We start from the raw sequence: 17788 nt of genomic DNA on the forward strand, positions 1-17788 counted from the left end.
GAGAGGAATAGATCTATCGGAATCAAAATTTAAGACTAAGTCTTGATCCGAACGAAAAAACAAAAAAATTCAAGGAAGATGAATTCGAATATATTTAAATTCGATACGAATTAACAACCATTCGCTAAACTTCGACTAACGACAATATTTACAATTATTAAAAAAAAAAAAAAAAAACGAGAACTTCGATATAGAGTAATCATTACATTAATGTTCAGATTGGATTTGTAGTCACGTTTTTGCAGTTATTTTGGTAAGGAGAAAGACGTGTTTTAAGATGTGTGAGGGACGTGTAGTGTTTTATAAATGATAGAAATAATCTACTTTTAGTAAATAATATACAGAATATTTATGGCCTGCCTACCTACGACTCGTTCGCAATCTTACGGCACGAGTTACGGGTAAACGCAGAAGGAAAATAAGGAAATTATAAAATTTAAATTTACAAACCAATAAGAATAAAGTCAAATTGAAGCATTTATTCATTTTATAGAATTACATTACTGTGTAGCGTTTATAGAAAAATAATCGCATTAAATGAAAATTACGAAATAAAACAAATATTCCTCTAATTGACGAGAAAATGTGGCAAAGATTGCGGGTGAAAATAAACGATTAATTAGATTAACAACACGTAATTCCACCATTTATTAATACACTAGAAATGACAACTGGCGATAATTGATACTTGGTAGATACAGATTAATTGTACGAGTTTCATCAGCCTAAGCATTAGAGATAAACGAATTAATACGCTATGGCAATTTGTCCTATCAACAGACATACTCGTAACAAATTCTAATTTATTGTACGTTACGCACGCGGGAATTATTCATTAAGCGTCGGCTAGAATAATAGTGTTTGCTTTAATCGCAGTAAAATGATAAAACGTCATTTCTGATCTTAAGCAGAAATGCTTTCTTTTGTAATCTTTTTCACGTTTTACAATTGACCGGAAAGTCTTATTCTAGTTTCAATCGTCACCAATGAAATTTCTGCAGTTAATAATATCCACTCTCTTCGAATTTTTTGTTATTCGTTAGGGAAAGTCTGCTTATTTAAAGCATCAGCTGCTCAAACATAGATAACGTTTTGAAAATATTGTTTTAAGAAATAAATTCGCGAAATTTGAATTGTCAATACGGTAATTTACGCGATTATCTTAAAATTTTATAGTGGATTACAAGCTCCGTAAATCTGTCATTTTTTTTTTTTACGTCGTTTCTATTTTGTAGCCGTAACCGTAACTCTTCCTGCTAATTGGCAATCGAGTGTTATATTACACCGCGACCTCGAACACTAGTTATTTGCCGTTATTCTCCCGGAGATACACTTAGATGAAGTAGAGTCAGCCTTGTGACGGTAGAAATAACACAAATAATCGAGATGTATCATTCGAAATTACCTTTAATAAGTTTCATAAAATCTACGCAACATTGCCCAAAATTAAAACTTGAAATTTTTATTTTTAATTCGTAATCCGTAGGATTATTAGTAAGAATGTTACGTTATTAAGTAATAATCTAAAATCTTCATTAGTGTAGTAACTTGTTCGACAAAATGCATTTGTTCAATTTCAATCTGTTCTGAGATTGCCGAGTGATTTCTTTCTGAAAATGTTTATGATACCAAAACGAATTACAGAAGTCGATGTCGATGTTTGTACTATGTTCGTAACGGATCTGTTTGTATTTTAAGAAAAATAATATACATGTTTTTCGTAATTTGGCACTTTTTGGTACTCTCCTTAGATTATTGTCGAGATAAGGGGAATTATTTATGTTTTCTTTTTAAATTAGATATTCTAAATATAGGCTTTATATTTCGTCACATATTTGTATCGTGGTTTTATTAGCGTAGATAAACTTACTTTTAATTTCCCGGTTGTTACGTATACGTAACAAGGGAAGGTATTGGAATCGTGTCAAACTTCACCCTCTGGGTATTTTACAAATCTCCGCGTTTTAGACCGCCGAACTCAAAAAAGGGAAAAGATTCCGTCTATTTCGTTTATCATCTCGGGATGGGCTGAAGATTAAGATACAAAATTTGGCACGGGAGCTTGCGCGTAAGGGGCTTGATGGTATTAAATTTTGGTTGTTAAAGACCGAAGGGTGGAGAGAGAGGAGGTTCATTTCTCATCTCTCCAGAGAGGTCGGACTTAATGAAGATTTTACTCGTTAATAGCATTTACAATTTCTTTTAAAACTCATCGCTGTCCTCAAAATTAAGCTTTTCGCCATTTTATAATAATTAATAATGCAAAAAGTTTTTTGTAACAGATAGCGCCACACACAATTTTATTTATTACGATTAATAATATAAAAGTTATTTTTTAAATAAAATTTCATAACAGCAGACAAAGTTTCGCAACTCGTTGCTGGATTTTTTTAAAACTATTCGTTAATGCGTAAAATTCACCGTTTCGATTTATAACCGCAATAAAATCAATTTTAGTGACTTGGATATTATATATTATAAATTCGATATTACAAAATTTTTATCGGTACTTAAAATTCCTTTAATTCGGTTCATATTATCTTTATTTTATGCCGGTTAAAAAAGGATTATATTCAGAAAATAAAAGACTACGATAAAAGCGTCTTGTTGATGTTCTTTTCTCACACCTCAGGACATCAAGAAGACACTTTTATTGTAGTCTTTTATTTTCTGAATTTATATATACTGTTCTGGTCATTTTACCAAATATAGATTATGTTCCGTTTTCGTCTCTTTTTGTCCCCTTTGTCTTAATCTGTGGAGTTAGGATTATGAAATTTACACTTTAATTGCGAAAAAGAAGATTTTTTTTCAGAATTCAATACAAGAATATTAATTTCTATTTTATTGCAAATTGGCGACTGTTTCATCTCTTTTTATTGGCACTTGTCTGGAATTTTAAACAGGATTTGTTACGACCGAATGCAAGCGCCATTCAGACTGCACGTGTCTTCGATCACGTTTAGGTTCGTATGCCGAAAAGGTCCGAATAATACGCACATTGCCAATCGTTTTCTGGAAAATTTTTTTTCATTCTTACGAAATGAAATTTCCTATTCTTATTTTCTGAGCCGAGCCTTTTTATTAATTCAACCCGAGAAAGAAATTAAATAACCTCAATAACTATTTCCGATTTCTAATTAGTTGTATAGACACGCCTTTGACGATTGTCATTTTTCAGTTTGTTCAATTTATTCTTTAATTGCCGTACGATTACTTTTATCTCTCGGGTCGAGTGGGATAGTATGAATCTAGCCGTCGTGTTCGAGTAATAAAGATTTCCGAATTCGGATAAACATTTTTATTTTTGGTCGGATCGAAATGAAAACTTGCGCAATCGCTGTAATCTAATGTTAACGAATCGCAAAATTCCGAAAGAATTAAATTCTAGAGAGGATGTTCGCCCATGTTTTAAAAAAGCAATTGCACTCATTTCGGAGACGTTGTAAGTTTATCCAGTTAAAATTTACAGATAAAAAATTAATATATTGTATTCCAATGTCAAACATTAACAGTCGAGAGAAAACATCGTAAATATCGTTTGAGTTATAGTCGGTCTCTCCCTTTCTAATTAAGCTTGATTTAGTCCCAGGTTCGAGAGAAAAATGTAAAATATTATTAGATTCTTAAGGAAAATACCGCTAAAGTTCGGAAATCTTTTTTGATAATTGACGATAAGTTTTACGCTATCTTCGGTCGAGCGGGATATTGGGACATCCGATTTTTTAATGTAAATAATAATAATTATTATTGATATATTAAAACAAGCTAAAAAATAGGACGCCACGGCCTGGCCTCTTTCGGACGCCCTTGGCTGTAGAACGCACCAACGATGATACAATAAACTATTTTATGCAAAATTTATATTAGGCTTGTTACGTGGGTTTTCGTAGGCCTAGATGTTATAATGACCCGTCGAATCGAGCCAGAAGCTTATATTATTTAAAAAATTTAAATTAGTTTATACAAATACAACACTATTAATTATATATCGATATTCACAATTTTTTTATTAAATCAAGTATAATTAAGTTTCTGATATCTTCTTTGATAGAATTCCAAATTTTAAAACTTACATACTCGATTTTTGGTCTATAGCCTTCTCGTATTTACGAAGAAGTAAATTTCTCTATATACTTTCTACAAATGCTAAGTACGTAATTTTATTGAAGAGTTATCGCACAATCGAAACCATTGTTGCCTCGTATGCCTCCTAAAATGCATTTCGGTCCCTGGTGTTAAATGGCCCTCGTCGGTTAGGTGTAGGAGACGTATAAGGAAATAATGGTTTTGATAAAATTACGTACTTCGTATTGTAGAAAGTATGTTGTATTATGATAATTTTGTTTTAGATATAACCATTCGGCATTTAAAATTTTTCTTTTTCTCCGGAAACCGAGAGATACTTACGGTACTCCAACGCAAATATCGTTCGAATAAATACATTTTCAGTTGTTCTAAGTTTGTGTTTTACGTAATCAGGCGCACTTCCCCACAACTCTACTCCATAGCGTAACCTAGGATCCGTTATTCTAATGTATAAATGCCTCAAAATGGATGCTGTTTTACTTTCATAATAATCCCGACAAAGAAAGTGATGTTGCCAGTGACTTTGTGTGTATTCCAAGTTAGATTTTATAGATAATTAATCCCTACTTTTTCCTTATAATCCTATTACAAAATAGTCACCATTACCGAGGACCGACGTGCCCGCCCGCCACTCGGATAATAAAGATAATTAAATTCGTATTAAATTTAGTTAAGGGAAGTTGTCAAATTCGACTGGCATAAGGTTTTGGAATTACCGAAGAGTAAGAAAAAAGTTGTATTCTAGTGTTCATTGTTTTACAGAAGAAAATTGGTATTTGATATTTTTAAGTTTGGCGAAAACTGGCAGGAGATACATACATTATTGACAATTTACCAAAAGTTAATTAGAATTATTTTGAAGCGTGTAAGCAATTACACGTAGGGCAGAAATTATACGCGCTCTAACTGCAACCATGTCCGGTTCGTATTATGCGAATTTGTATTTGTTAAAAAAAGTTGGTTATTCGCTTTCAGATATGCTAATGCTTCTACGAATAATACTGTATATGCACCCAGCTTGGGAGACACTTTAAGTGTCTAATGTAAATAAATTACGGACGAGTATGGTTTGGTTTGGATGTGTCCGTTGTATTTCCGAGATCAGACACGGTATTCCGAGTGCATCTTTAAAATTTTTGGCAAATATATATTTAAGAGTTGATTGATTGGAATATTTTACCTTGGGGGCTGTTTTGGAAATTTAAAAGAAAAATGAAAACACGAACTTTCGAATAGATTACAGCAAATTGGTTTTCCCGCACAGGTGTTTGAGGAGAAAACCGAACGGAGACGAAGATAATTGGTTAGGAAATTTATTCTCAAACGAATACGCGTTAAGTTCTTTATTTGACCAGCAGAATCTCGTTGTAAGTAATATTTCACTAATAGTTGTAATGCGATTTCGAGCGCTGCCCTAACACCGTAATTTACAACTGTTTTGTTTATGTAAAAACTAATGTTAAATAGTAACAATGAGTACTTATTGTTAAGGTACTTATTGATTTCAACATAACCGATGATGCGAAAGAAATTATTTTTATAAATATATTTTAAATTAGTAATATGATACAGATGTTAGCCATTTTGAAGATCTAATTGGATTAATATTTATTATATTTGAAGGAAGAAAAGGGCAAACGCAATATTGCAATTAGTGTTTATAAAGCTGCACTAACTATGAAGTTGCCAAACATAAAAATGATTTGATGTATATATATAAATAACATGGCGGCGTTACACGTTGAATACGAGTTAATAAATAACATCGATTGTTTCGAAATGATAGAAAACTTTACCGAAGAAAAATCCAGAAAAGACCGTTTAGGATAAATTTGTAATTCATAAATAACTGTTTAAGAGTTCCTGTTTTACTTTTAAAAATTTAGTATTTATTTTCTAGTCGGCCCGATGGCCGTCACGTCTCTTAGCAGCGCTGCAGAATAGAATCTTAGAGGTAGTTTGTTTGTTTGTTTTAACCCCATCTAGCACCAAAACGGTGCGTTTAAAGGGTTACGTTTATAGCACATTTTTGGATCCCCGACCTCTAGAACACGCTGTAAAAGTTGCCACCACCTGGCGGAACACCCTGCATATTTACCTAGTGGTAGTCGAAAAGCTGATATAAACACGAAATTCTTCTAAAATAAATAAAAACAACATTTTCAATATACGCAGTGTAGAGGAAAAAGATAATGAAATTATAAACGTTATGGTTTACGTTAGGACGTGCGCTTTTGCGAAACTGTAATTCAATAGAGGACAGATATAAAATTCCTTTCTTCACAGTGTGCTTTTTTATACCGATTCGATATCAGTTCGACACTGTCGTTGCGAGAAAGTAGAAATGACGTCAAATTGACGTAAAAAGAGTACACCATTTCGACAGAACGAATGCATCTATAAAGGGCAAACTCTCGGAATTCTGATATCGTATTATTAAATTAAGTTAATGTTAAAATTTGAAGTGGTTTGAAGTGTTAAGAAAGAACCAGAATGAGGTAAAAATGAAACAATATTTATTATCGAATACAATCATTTTAATGCGATTCTAACAATAATATAATAATCCGTTAAATTTATTATGGTAATTACTTAAAATAAACGAAGACACCGAAGAGTTGATTACTTATAAACTGATTCGAATCAAATACCATTTATACTGTATGTGGGCATATTTACCTATAGTAACGATGATCCCATTGTTTACTCGGGCCGTAGTTATCGAATTGTTGAGGGTATTCGTACATGTAGCCCGGTCTTCGATTATTGCCGGACGAACTTACTCGTTGCCCGTAAAATCCGTAATTGCCGTTATAGCCGTAAGAAGGATAAATGTCTCGAAAGTAGCCGTAACCGAGACCGTAATTGCGATCGTAGAGACCCGAAGCGTAATTCTTGCTGCCGTAACTAGGAAATGGCGCTTTGTCGAAAACCTTTTGTTGCAGCTGAGGCCGTCCCGCCTCTTCGAGTGCGCCTATTTGAGAGGGCGAATATCTGGTGGGCCATTCTTCCCGCCATTCCGTTGGCCAACTGGCACTACCTTCCCATCTTTCTTGTCCGGAAACTATGTGAAGAGGGTTGGAAGTCGGTGCGAAACTGCCGCTGGAAGTTCGTTTGTCTTCGCTCTCCGCCCCGCTGCGACGAAGAATAAGTAGCAAAAATATCACCGGATAAATCTGGAACGAAAACAACATTTTCAGCTGTCGGAAAAACCGTTTCCATTAAAAATCAACAAGTAGAAAGCGTCACGCTAAAATCCAGAATTTGTTTAACGTAAGTACACTGGTTTTACCAATTTGATGTCGATTTTTACGTATTGGAGAAACGTGAAATAATATCAAATTTAAGTAATAGTGTACTTTCTCGTTAAAAACGAACGCAATAAAGATTTACGAAATGAAATATTAATAAAAATGAAACTTACCATTTTTATATTGGAAATGCAGCAACTGGAAATGATACCGAACGAGTATTGTTCCTTACTTTTGGGGTGAGCGATATCGGTGGTTTTTTTATATCGCTAAGGCCGACCAATAGGGACGAGTCCAGTCACGTGATTGATGCCCTTACCCCAGAGTCGGGTCGCGTTTAAATTACGTATGCGTAACCGAGGGTAATTTCGTAAATGCCATAATTCAATAATGAATTCGTCGAGAAATTGTTTTGTGATTATTATTAATTGTCTAAATTAAATAAAGGGTGATTCAAAAGCCAGTCAACATTTGTGAAGTCTAAATTACTATCTAATTCAAATGCTTAAATACTTTATCGTATTTTGTAAAAGAAAAGCGCCTTGCTTTAACTTCATTCGGGAATGAAACAAAAACACAGTTAATCGACTTTCGAACTACCTATATTTTATGTTAATTACGACCAAAGCCGGACGTTTACATTTATCTTTATCGATATCGTTTGTGTTATTCGTTTTAAAATTAACCTTTAAAAAATTTCGGCATAATTAAATAACGGTCGGTCTGTTCGTTTTCTTGAACGTTACCTTGACGTGAGTAAATGCAATTTAGGCATTTCCGGTCGACGGTACTCGAATTTTGCATCCTCCGATGCGAAGGATGAGTTTTAATAATGTAAATGACCTTTCGTGGTCAAAAAGTCACAAGTAAACATTTTGCTCTCTTTGGTCATTTAGAAATTTCCAAATATTCCCAGACACGACTTTTTTATTTGTAGATTTCTTACCGATGCTCGTCCCCTCGCTGGGGACAGGCTATTAATTGCGTGTACAGTTTAAGGGTGGCGAAAAGTACGTCGTCGTAGGAGGGTGGGGTCTGCGCGGACTATTTTAGCGCTATTAATGCCACAAAAATTTCTTAGCTCATTCGTACGACCCGTAAACTTATATCATAAAATATTTTCATCAATATCAGTGGGTCCACTAGCTATCGTTTACGTAATTAATGAACGGTTCCTTTCTTACGCTCGTGTTCCAAAGAAATATAATTATTCTTAATCCGAAACGTAGAATACAAGTTTAAATTTTCATTCTTAGATACATTTACCAAACGAAGTCTTCAACTCTCTTCTACAGAAGAAACTAGAAAAACATTTTATGAAAATACGGAACTAAATTAGATGAAAAACAAAACCAGGAAATAATTATAAAAAGCCGTCCGGAAACAGGAAAATATTAATTGTTGTTGTTGTTGACTGTGTCTTCTTCGATTAAATTAAAGGAAAATATTAATAAACACAAATAAGAATTATAATCGAGTCTGGTTAATAGCTATTTTGAATTTGTTTCGCCCTTATGACATATTCTTCCGTAAATCCGTAATTTACGCGAATAATGAATTTTTTAAATTCGTCTTCAAACTCCATTTACGAATTTTTCTTTTGTCCGTTTCCTGGTTAAGAGAGCCTTTTTCCAGCCTTAACCGTCCAGGCCATCCGGCAGTTTCGTCTGCAGACTTATGTCCAGAATTCCTTACGAAAAAAATTCCTAGATGAAAAATAAACCCGGATTCTTAGATTTTTAACCGATGCCAGTGCGTTTTTGAGAGGGAATTAAAACGCTCTCTACGACGTTTATTTGCGACCGTTACTTTTCGTTGTTTGACACCGTACGGATGTAATGCAGCCAATATCGCATTTATTGATAGACCCATTTCTAACCGCCAACGATATTTAAGGTAAATAAGTAGGAGATTTATACAAATTCAGAAAAGCCGAAAAGGGAACAAGTCCTTATTCGGTTCGTGGCAGTTTTTCTCGTGTAATTCGAATGAAAACGCTATTTTCCTGTTCGTACGCGAGGCAAAACCGTGGGGAATAGTACGCGGCGGACGAAATCCGAGTCGATTTTTCGTTCGTCCCTTATACGACGGGTTAAAGAGCGAGATGGAGACCGTCCGTAAAATATACTAAAGTATATTTTTATATTGTATTTACATGTTTAAAAAACAATACTTTCTTTTACGTGGTACGAAAAACTCGAATTCGGCATAAAAATGCCAGAAAAGTAAACGGTGGATTCGATTTTTAAGCAGAATTCGATCATTTATGTGCACATTCTTAGCTACGTAACGTACGCTATTTGACCAGAAGGTTTCGTTTTCGAGGAAAACGAATACGTAAGGCGCGCGCTGTTCACCTACAAAAAGTGACGTCGTCCATTCGACTCTCGCGTATCGGTCGGATATTCGGGCGTTTAAATGTCGCCCTTGCGGAGGAATCCGGGTTCGAATCCGATCGTAATTTACGGCGAAGCGTCGCTCCTGGGCCACGCAGTAGATAAATGGACCCGTAATAGACAAAATCGACGAGATATCTCGAATAAATGCGGCTAAATTTAGATATAATTTTCTCCTAAACGCAAAAACAAAACGTGGTTAGGACAAAATACTTAAGACGACACGCTCCAAAACTTTGAAAAATTTTAAGACGAATCTCGAGATGGTGGTAAAATATGAGCACTCCCGCCCAGATCGTCCGAAGTGGTCCGGGTAGATTAATACGTAGATAAATTATCACAAATTTATCCAAAAACTTTCAGATAAATTTGTGATACTTTTTAAATAAGACTATGTAACACTTACGCATATTGTACACACGAAAAATGTTTATTTTGACATTTAAATTTACAATTAATTTTCAATGTACTGCATTGTGTTAAAGTTGTTTTTGTTGTTCTCGATTGGCCGAGAGCCGCTACGTCGCCTCGATGCCCGGTCGCGCTTTTTTACCAACTTCGAAGTAATCTTAATTTAAATTGGTATTTAAAGACGCGCACATTGTGGTACGGACACTATTCGGAGTTTTCGAAATGTTTGCTCGCCTTCGATCGGCCCGGATACGGAAGTTACCGCGCTCTTCCATATTCCGTTATTCGAGAATTAAATAAAACTTCGATAAGTTTATTTGGGACCAGAAATCTTATCCGACGTTTGGTAGCGAAATTGCGGTTTGCTCGATCATTTAAGACGGGTGAGAATTAGCATCGTTAGTGTCCAGCGTGGACCACAAAATGAATTTTTATTTTCGATTCGAACCTACGCTTCCTTTCTTAACAATCCTCATTGTAGCTGGTAAGCGCATTACGAAGGAAGTGAGTTCGTATCTCTATCCAGTTCAACATCTTATTTTTGAAATACGTGGTTCTTTCACCAAGATTTACATTTCTTCTTTATTTAATAACGATTTTATATTTACCGTTAAATATGGAAATATTTAAACTTTCTCTAAAACTAAAATAAACCAGACGTTTGCGTTACTAAATAAGCCCTAATCGATAGGAATTAAAAGATTATAGAATTGTTTTTCGCCTATAATAAGTTTTTAACGTCCGTAATACCGGAACGGATTTCCTTTAACTTATAAATAGCAGCGCGCCAACCTCCGGAATGTTTTTATTTTACAATCATGTAATTGTGTTGGAAATTCCACTTTTCAGTTCGAAGGGGGAATATTTTCGTGTTCGAGACGAGATACTTAAAAGTATCGGCCAATGTGGAATAAATATTTCGATTTTAATAAAATCTTCGATCGATTCGAGTAATCGAGAATAAATGGTCGAGTCGGCCGAGGAAGCTCTTAACTGTAATATAAATTTACAAGTTCGTACAATTTAAGCGATTTCGCCATCACGAAATATTTTAAACGAGAGTCGTTCAAACGTCGTAAAATATAAAAAAGCGTATTCGGAACCAGTCAATTTGATCTTTGGAGTTGTAAAGTTCGAATGACCTCTCGTCCGATTGTCTTTTATAGTAATTACGTTATTTTGATCGTCTGACATTTCGCTCCCATTTCTCTCTCCTTTCGGATCCACGAAAGACTCCGAAGATGCCGAAGCACGCAATATACAAAAATATTTGGCGGGTTTCTCCTATTTTACATTTATATTGGATTTTGTACTAATCGGAGATAATGGTTGTGCGCATTAATAATGATAAACTTTTTTTCTTAAAAGATGTTTTTATTAATTATTTATGAATTTTTCGGCGTGAAATGTTACAATTAACCGGATAAAATTTAAAAAAGCCCGGAATAGACGGTAAGTTTTGTTTACGATTGCCGCAAAATGTAAGAAATCTGCGCAAAAACTTCGGTAAAGCTTTAAAAATGATACAATTTATTGAACGAGGACTGCTGTACATTTCCTTCCTGGGAGAAAGTCGAAAGGGCCAAAGACGTGACGAGAATCGTCTCTCAAGAATATTAAATATAATAAATAAGCCTATATAAACAGTTAAACACGGTCGGGACGATTAAGTGTGTACAAACAATTAATCCTGCGTCGGCTTCCGTTTTCCAATTTACCACCATCTTCTGGGATAATACTCGGTCCAGTCTTTACTCACTCCCACTCTGGGAGGGGGGTCGTATCTGTCGAAACCCGATTTGGACCCGTATCTCTGGCCGTAAGACTGTCCGTGTCTCCTACTTCCGTAACGATCGTAATTGCTTCCGTAGCGATCGTAACCACTTCCGTAACGATCGAAGCCGCCGGCGTAACGGTCGTAACCCGCTCCGTAGCGATCGTAGCCGCTTCCGTACCGATCGTAACCTCCTCTGTCGAAGTTTTTGACTCCGTAACCGCCGCGGTTGTAGTATTCGTTTCCGTGACGATCCTGCCAACCTCTGTTGGGCCACTCTCTGTAGCTGTAACCGTTTCCGTAACCTCCTCCCGGACTGGAGGAGTAGCCTCCGGGATACGGATCGTAACCGTACCTGTCTCCGTATCCGTAACCGTACCTGTCGCCGTAACCGTATCTGTCTCCGTAACCTCCGTAGTGGCCGTAGCCGCCCTGTCCGTAAGGTCTTCCTCCGTAGCCGGAACCGGGAGGGTAGTATCCGTAACCGCCGTAACCGTAATGGGAATCTCCGTAACCGGGTGGTCTGTAGCCGTAACCGCCTCCGTCGCCGGCGTGAGCGTTGTTTCCGTGTTTCGTATCTTGTTTGTTGCCGTCCTGGTTGTTATTTTTAGAATCGGATCCCTCGTTGCGATGATCGTCTTCGCTTCGAGTGGACGAGAGTAAAAGCAGAAACACGATGGCGGAAAACATCTGGAAAGAGGAAAGAGAAATGAGAAATGAAACGAATTCCGTTAGGAAAACCAGGTCCAGGTAAATCAATGGCCGACAATGAACTAGACCCAGGCCCCGGTCACGCGAGAGGAAGCAGAAACGCTAAAAAGTAACACGAACGCCTAAAAATGAATTAAAATAGAATTGTCAAAAGTTGTGTACAGAAGCAAAAGGCGTGGAAAATTTATCGCGAACAATTTCGGTTCATTCAACTCCCGCTTATTGAAGATCGTTGACCTTAACACAAATTTCACCTGACCGAACAGGTCGGCATTTCTCTATACAAACCATTACGACCTCACTTAATTCAATTTGTGCCCGCACTTTTTATATAATTAATTCAATTAGTTACCTCCGCACGCGAAACCCAGAATAAACCCGCTCGGAAAAATAACGATAAGGTGGTGTGACTTTTAAAATATATAACAATAATCGAACTTAGATTCGAGTTGAAAATACGTAGAGGCAGGGAAGGCTTACCTTGAGCGACGGAGTGGCGGCGGTGGAAAACTTCATCGCTGTCGATAAATGATGGTAGAGCGATCCCGACGGTGGGCACAATTTTATAGCCATCGTCGGTCACGTGACGCGCCACTCTATTCAAAATACCACGCTTCCCGTCACTCGTCACCCGGATAATACTAGGTGTTCCACCAATGGATCGACTCTGCAACGAGACGGATTTTTAGTCCAAGCGAGAAAGTGTCCTCCCAAAATTCCATTATTGGATACACGCAATTATCTCAGCCATTATTGCGTGTAAAAAAAGAGGATGCGGTTTATTTATTCGTTTACGTCGCGTCGTTAAATAATTAGACGGCGAAGCTTTTAATCGCAGATTTGTCCATTTTCTGTCCCGGCGTTTCGAATTTTACGCCATTTAATAATTAAATTTAATTATTTATCGTCCGAGTCGGCATTTCCCTACCGGTTTTGTTTGTTCCGACGGCGATCTTTTTCTCGCGGTAACGAGAAGGTAATTAAGCGGCCATTGTTGTTCAAATTTCTTTGCGTCGTCACTTTTGATTCATTTTTTTATTCGAAAGTCACTGACCTCCGCTCCTATAGAAATATTAATTGTTTACTATCGTCCGACCTTATCTGACCATTCTAAACGAATTTTCGTCGAAAGATTTCTGTAATTAATTACGTCGAATTTAGCATTGGTTTTTAAAACGAAAACCTTAAAATTTTGCGACTTGTTGAGGCTAATTTACATTCGCAGTTAATTGTTATAATTATTTGCTTTTTGTCAAATATTGTAATAAATCTTCTGAACGTTTGATCTGATAAAAAACCTGGCGAGTCCTTAAAATTTTTAGCGAATTACGTGTAGCTGTTCGGAAGATTTATTAATTGTTTTTCTGCCAAATTGAAATTAATTCGAATCCGCTCTTAAATCCAAATTAGTAAAAATATACGTCGCGTATTGTTTTCGTCTATAATACACCACGTTTGTAAGAATGTACCCTAAGGTATATTTCACTGTTTGTTGTTGTATTACCGTACTTGAAAGAACGTGTACAAATAAGCAACGAATAGTAAGTACAATTTACTATTCTGGTAAGAGTGCGGGTTATGTAGTAAATTCGATCAACGTAAATATACAAGCACTCTCCGTCTATATACAATAGCACCTATATACGTATACTTTCTTATAACTTTTTGATATATACCGTATATTATAAATTATAATATAATAGTTATATATCGGTACATAAATATTTGCGTACGAGTAAGTATAACATATGCCCCTTAGTATAGATGTGTTTTAGCGCAAATGTTTATACGTGTATTTTACGAATAGAAGGGTAAAAGCTATATCCTGGTACGTAACAGGTGAAAAAACTTTGTCTTCACTGTAACGTGTATAAACAATTAGTAGTACTTTAATTATTTAACTATTATGCCTTTGTGTCCTTTCTATCGTAATTTAAAATTTAATTTGTATACTAGTACTTAATAAGTCCTGTTAATAAGTGTGTAAAAAAGTACTAGTATACAAAATAAATTTAAATTAGTAGTGCTTAATTAATTATGATAGATAAGAAGGATTCCGTACGCAATTTGTCAGATAATTGATAACAGCGGAGAAACCGAGGGACGTTCGACGGCAAACGTAAGCGTAATTCGGGGGTGTTTGGCCTCGAGATTTCCAGTTTTTATACGTTTAAAAAGTTATTACCGACCATTTTATTGGAAATTGCCGTCATCTTCATTTCTATCGATCCGAGGTTTCGTTCTTCCGAGCGTGAAGTTTTCCCGCTGATCCCATGACCTCGTCCGAAACGGAAAATTGGAAAAGGCGGGATGCGGACCTTCCGTCGAATTAACGCATTCGTACGAAACAATTTGCATTAATTGTATTTTAGCCGCGGTGACACTCGAAAAACAGGTTAGCGCGTCACGTACGTTGACCCACAATACGAGGCGGGAATGCGGCCGGGGGTCACTTTTTATTTCGATTAATGCCACGTTATCTTCCCCCGTCGACAACCGACAATCACTCTCCGGAATTTCTTCTTTGTTCTTAACTCCGCGTCGTCTTCCCAGAAGACAATTATTTCTTCTCTCCTCACCACGTGCGCTACAAAACCCTCTTTGGAAGAATACGGTTATACATTGACGTCTATATCAAATACGTACGCGATCCCAAATTAAGTGTGCAAGTTAGTTAAAGGGGTTCTTTCTTGTTTTTATCTAATTCCTACGTTGTGCGAGTTGGAAGTAAAGGAAGTGTACATATTTTATATTTTCAGCAATTTCGGTCTTTTAACACTGAAAATTCGTAAAAACGAGTTAAATTTGGCTACTTTTGTTGGTTTCGTGTAATAACCAATTAATTTAAAGAGCGAAATTAATAATAGAGTAGGAATACGTAGAACAGACAATTTTTTATTATATTTGACTTTCATTTGTAACGAATTTCTTTTACTCTGTAAAGATTTTTTTCATTTATTCGGGAATATCGCTCAATGGTTTATTTTTTCGCATAAATACTTAAACTCGTCGTCGTTAATCTCCATTTGTAAAGACGTCAAACGGCCGTCGTCTCCATATATGCAAATTAAATTAAGATACGTAACAATCGTCTCGGTAATTACGTTATCAAAATCGAATTACGGAATAAAGTACGACAAAAATAAGACGTAACACTCGGTAACTTCTCTCTTAGAAACGCCTCATCCGTTTCCCTCGAGTCACAAAGTCTCACTTCTTAAGAGAAGTAACGAAACGTAACGAAAAGAAGTAGAACGGATTCGATGGCACCGAAACGAACTTGAACTTGACAAACAATTGCGTGACGCCTTACGTCTTACTTTTGTCGTCCGGGACCAAGGAATTTTTCCGTTTTGGAAAATTAAAAAAAAAAAAAAAAAAAGATTTATTTGCAGAAATTAATGAAAATGTGAGGTTTCATGGCCGAGAGAATCGCAGGATGTGGCGGGAGTTTATCTTCTCTACCCATCCATCTCTAATTGATGTCTCTGCCCCCGAGGATATTCTTGACTTTATTATTATCGTATAAGTTTCTGTAAAGGTCGAAACGGTTGGCCATCCAATGGCTCGCGTCTTCCAAAAGAAACATTCCCACCCTCCCCCTCAGCGCTTACTCCCCGACAATGCCATCTCCTTTTTTCCACAGAGACGACGATTCGGGCCAGTCGTTCGACGTTTAAGTATTTTCCTTGGAAGAAAGGTCACTTTCCCCTATATTTAGGTTATTATAATAATAGTGCGTCGACTTAACGTATTCATTAGAAGAGGTGGGTTCGAACCGAGCACGAATTTCTCCCCCGTATTTTCCAGATCGAATGCGGTTTCGGACGTCCCTGTGTTATAATTTTATGGGCAAAATTAATTTTTGGAAATTTTCACTGGTATCGCCCGGTGTCGTGTACGGAATGCCGCGGGTTTAGAAAGGGAAATTATTCATAAAATGTCGGAAACTGCGATAAGTTATTTACGAAAAACAACGGAAGACGTTTTCGACAGAGCGGAGCGGGGACGGCGACATTGACTACCTACGTAATAGGGATGCAGATCTTGCTCGAGCCGTTCGGAATCTATTCATTTGTCTCCAATATTTTCTCGATAGTTCAAAGCCAGGTTGTTTGGTAGTAATTTACGCTTATAGGTTCTAACTCTTAGAAATATAAAGTCAACTCCAATTTAACTCGTGTAACTTCGAGGCACGATGGTAATGGAAGGGTTCAACTTGTACTTTCATTTTTATTGTAAATCGGACCTTTCCCATTTGGGACTACCGACAATAAATAAATAAATATCCAGCAACGATTGCTTAACTTTCCCGGCAACATTTAAAATTTTGGTGGGGTCATCCGTTACGATATTTTGTTACAAAATTTTTATATTTTTAACTATTATAAAATGATAAACAAACTTAATTTTGAGGGTAGGAATGGGTTTTATAAAAAAAAGTCAATAACGAGTAAAATTTCCACTAAGTCCGACCCCCTCTATCTATCCACTCCGTCGACCTGTAATCACCAAAATTTAATAGCCGCAATTCTCCTAACAAACCTCTCTGCAAAATTTCAGAAATTTTCGACAAAACTCATAGCAGTTATTAAGCTTCAAAGAGAGTGAACGAAATCGTGCCACACACAAGTGTCCATTCGTGTAGAAAAAAATCTGGCAACGAGTTGCGTAACTTTTACGAGATTTTATTTTAAAAATAACATTTGTATTATTAATCAAAATAAATAACTAAAATTGTATATGGCGCCATCTATTATAAAGTTTTTATAACAAAATGTATATTTTTAATTATTACTAGCTGACCCGGCCACGCGTTGCTGTGGCTCAAAATGTATCTATTATAAATGTATAACACTTCCCCCGTGGAGGGAATTTCAAAAAATCCCTTCTTAGTGTACATTTTCTTGACGTACCCTATTAAAACGCAATCAAAACCGCATGTAAAATAGTATAAATAGAAGCCGAGTTCTTCACAGTAAGCCTTAATCCCGTCACTTTTCCCGCTGGGGAATATCGAAAAATCCCTTTTTAGTGTTTTTTTTTTAACTCTTTCCGCCCTGTGGGCACTAAGAGGGCCTCTTTTTAGAAGGTTCGGCCAGGCCCACAATGGGGCGACCGGGTGGTGAGGGACGGGGCCCGACATATCCGAACGG

At 36.4% G+C, this 17788-nt stretch overlaps 1 protein-coding gene across 1 annotated transcript; it reads right to left on the reverse strand.

Annotated features, from left to right (window-relative positions):
• Nucleotides 1-11654: 11654 nt before the first annotated feature.
• On the reverse strand, nucleotides 11655-13479 carry LOC136979367 (uncharacterized). Its single transcript, XM_067275309.1, has 2 exons — nucleotides 13113-13479; nucleotides 11655-12611 (listed from the first exon to the last, which is right to left on the reverse strand). Exons 1-2 carry the CDS (start codon nucleotides 13203-13205, stop codon nucleotides 11862-11864), a joined length of 843 nt encoding a protein of 280 aa, XP_067131410.1. The 5' UTR covers nucleotides 13206-13479; the 3' UTR covers nucleotides 11655-11861.
• Nucleotides 13480-17788: the final 4309 nt, after the last annotated feature.

Source organism: Centruroides vittatus, unplaced genomic scaffold (assembly GCF_030686945.1).
Source record: "Centruroides vittatus isolate TY-2023 unplaced genomic scaffold, ASM3068694v2 contig_620, whole genome shotgun sequence".
NCBI lineage: Eukaryota > Metazoa > Arthropoda > Arachnida > Scorpiones > Buthidae > Centruroides > Centruroides vittatus.

Coding starts and splice junctions, on each gene's coding strand:
- LOC136979367 (XM_067275309.1), bottom strand. CDS start 13,205: ATGGCTATAAAATTGTGCCCACCGTCGGGATCGCTCTACCATCATTTA. Junction 12,612..13,112: donor CCGCCACTCCGTCGCTCAAG/GTAAGCCTTCCC, acceptor TCCTCTTTCCAG/ATGTTTTCCGCCATCGTGTT.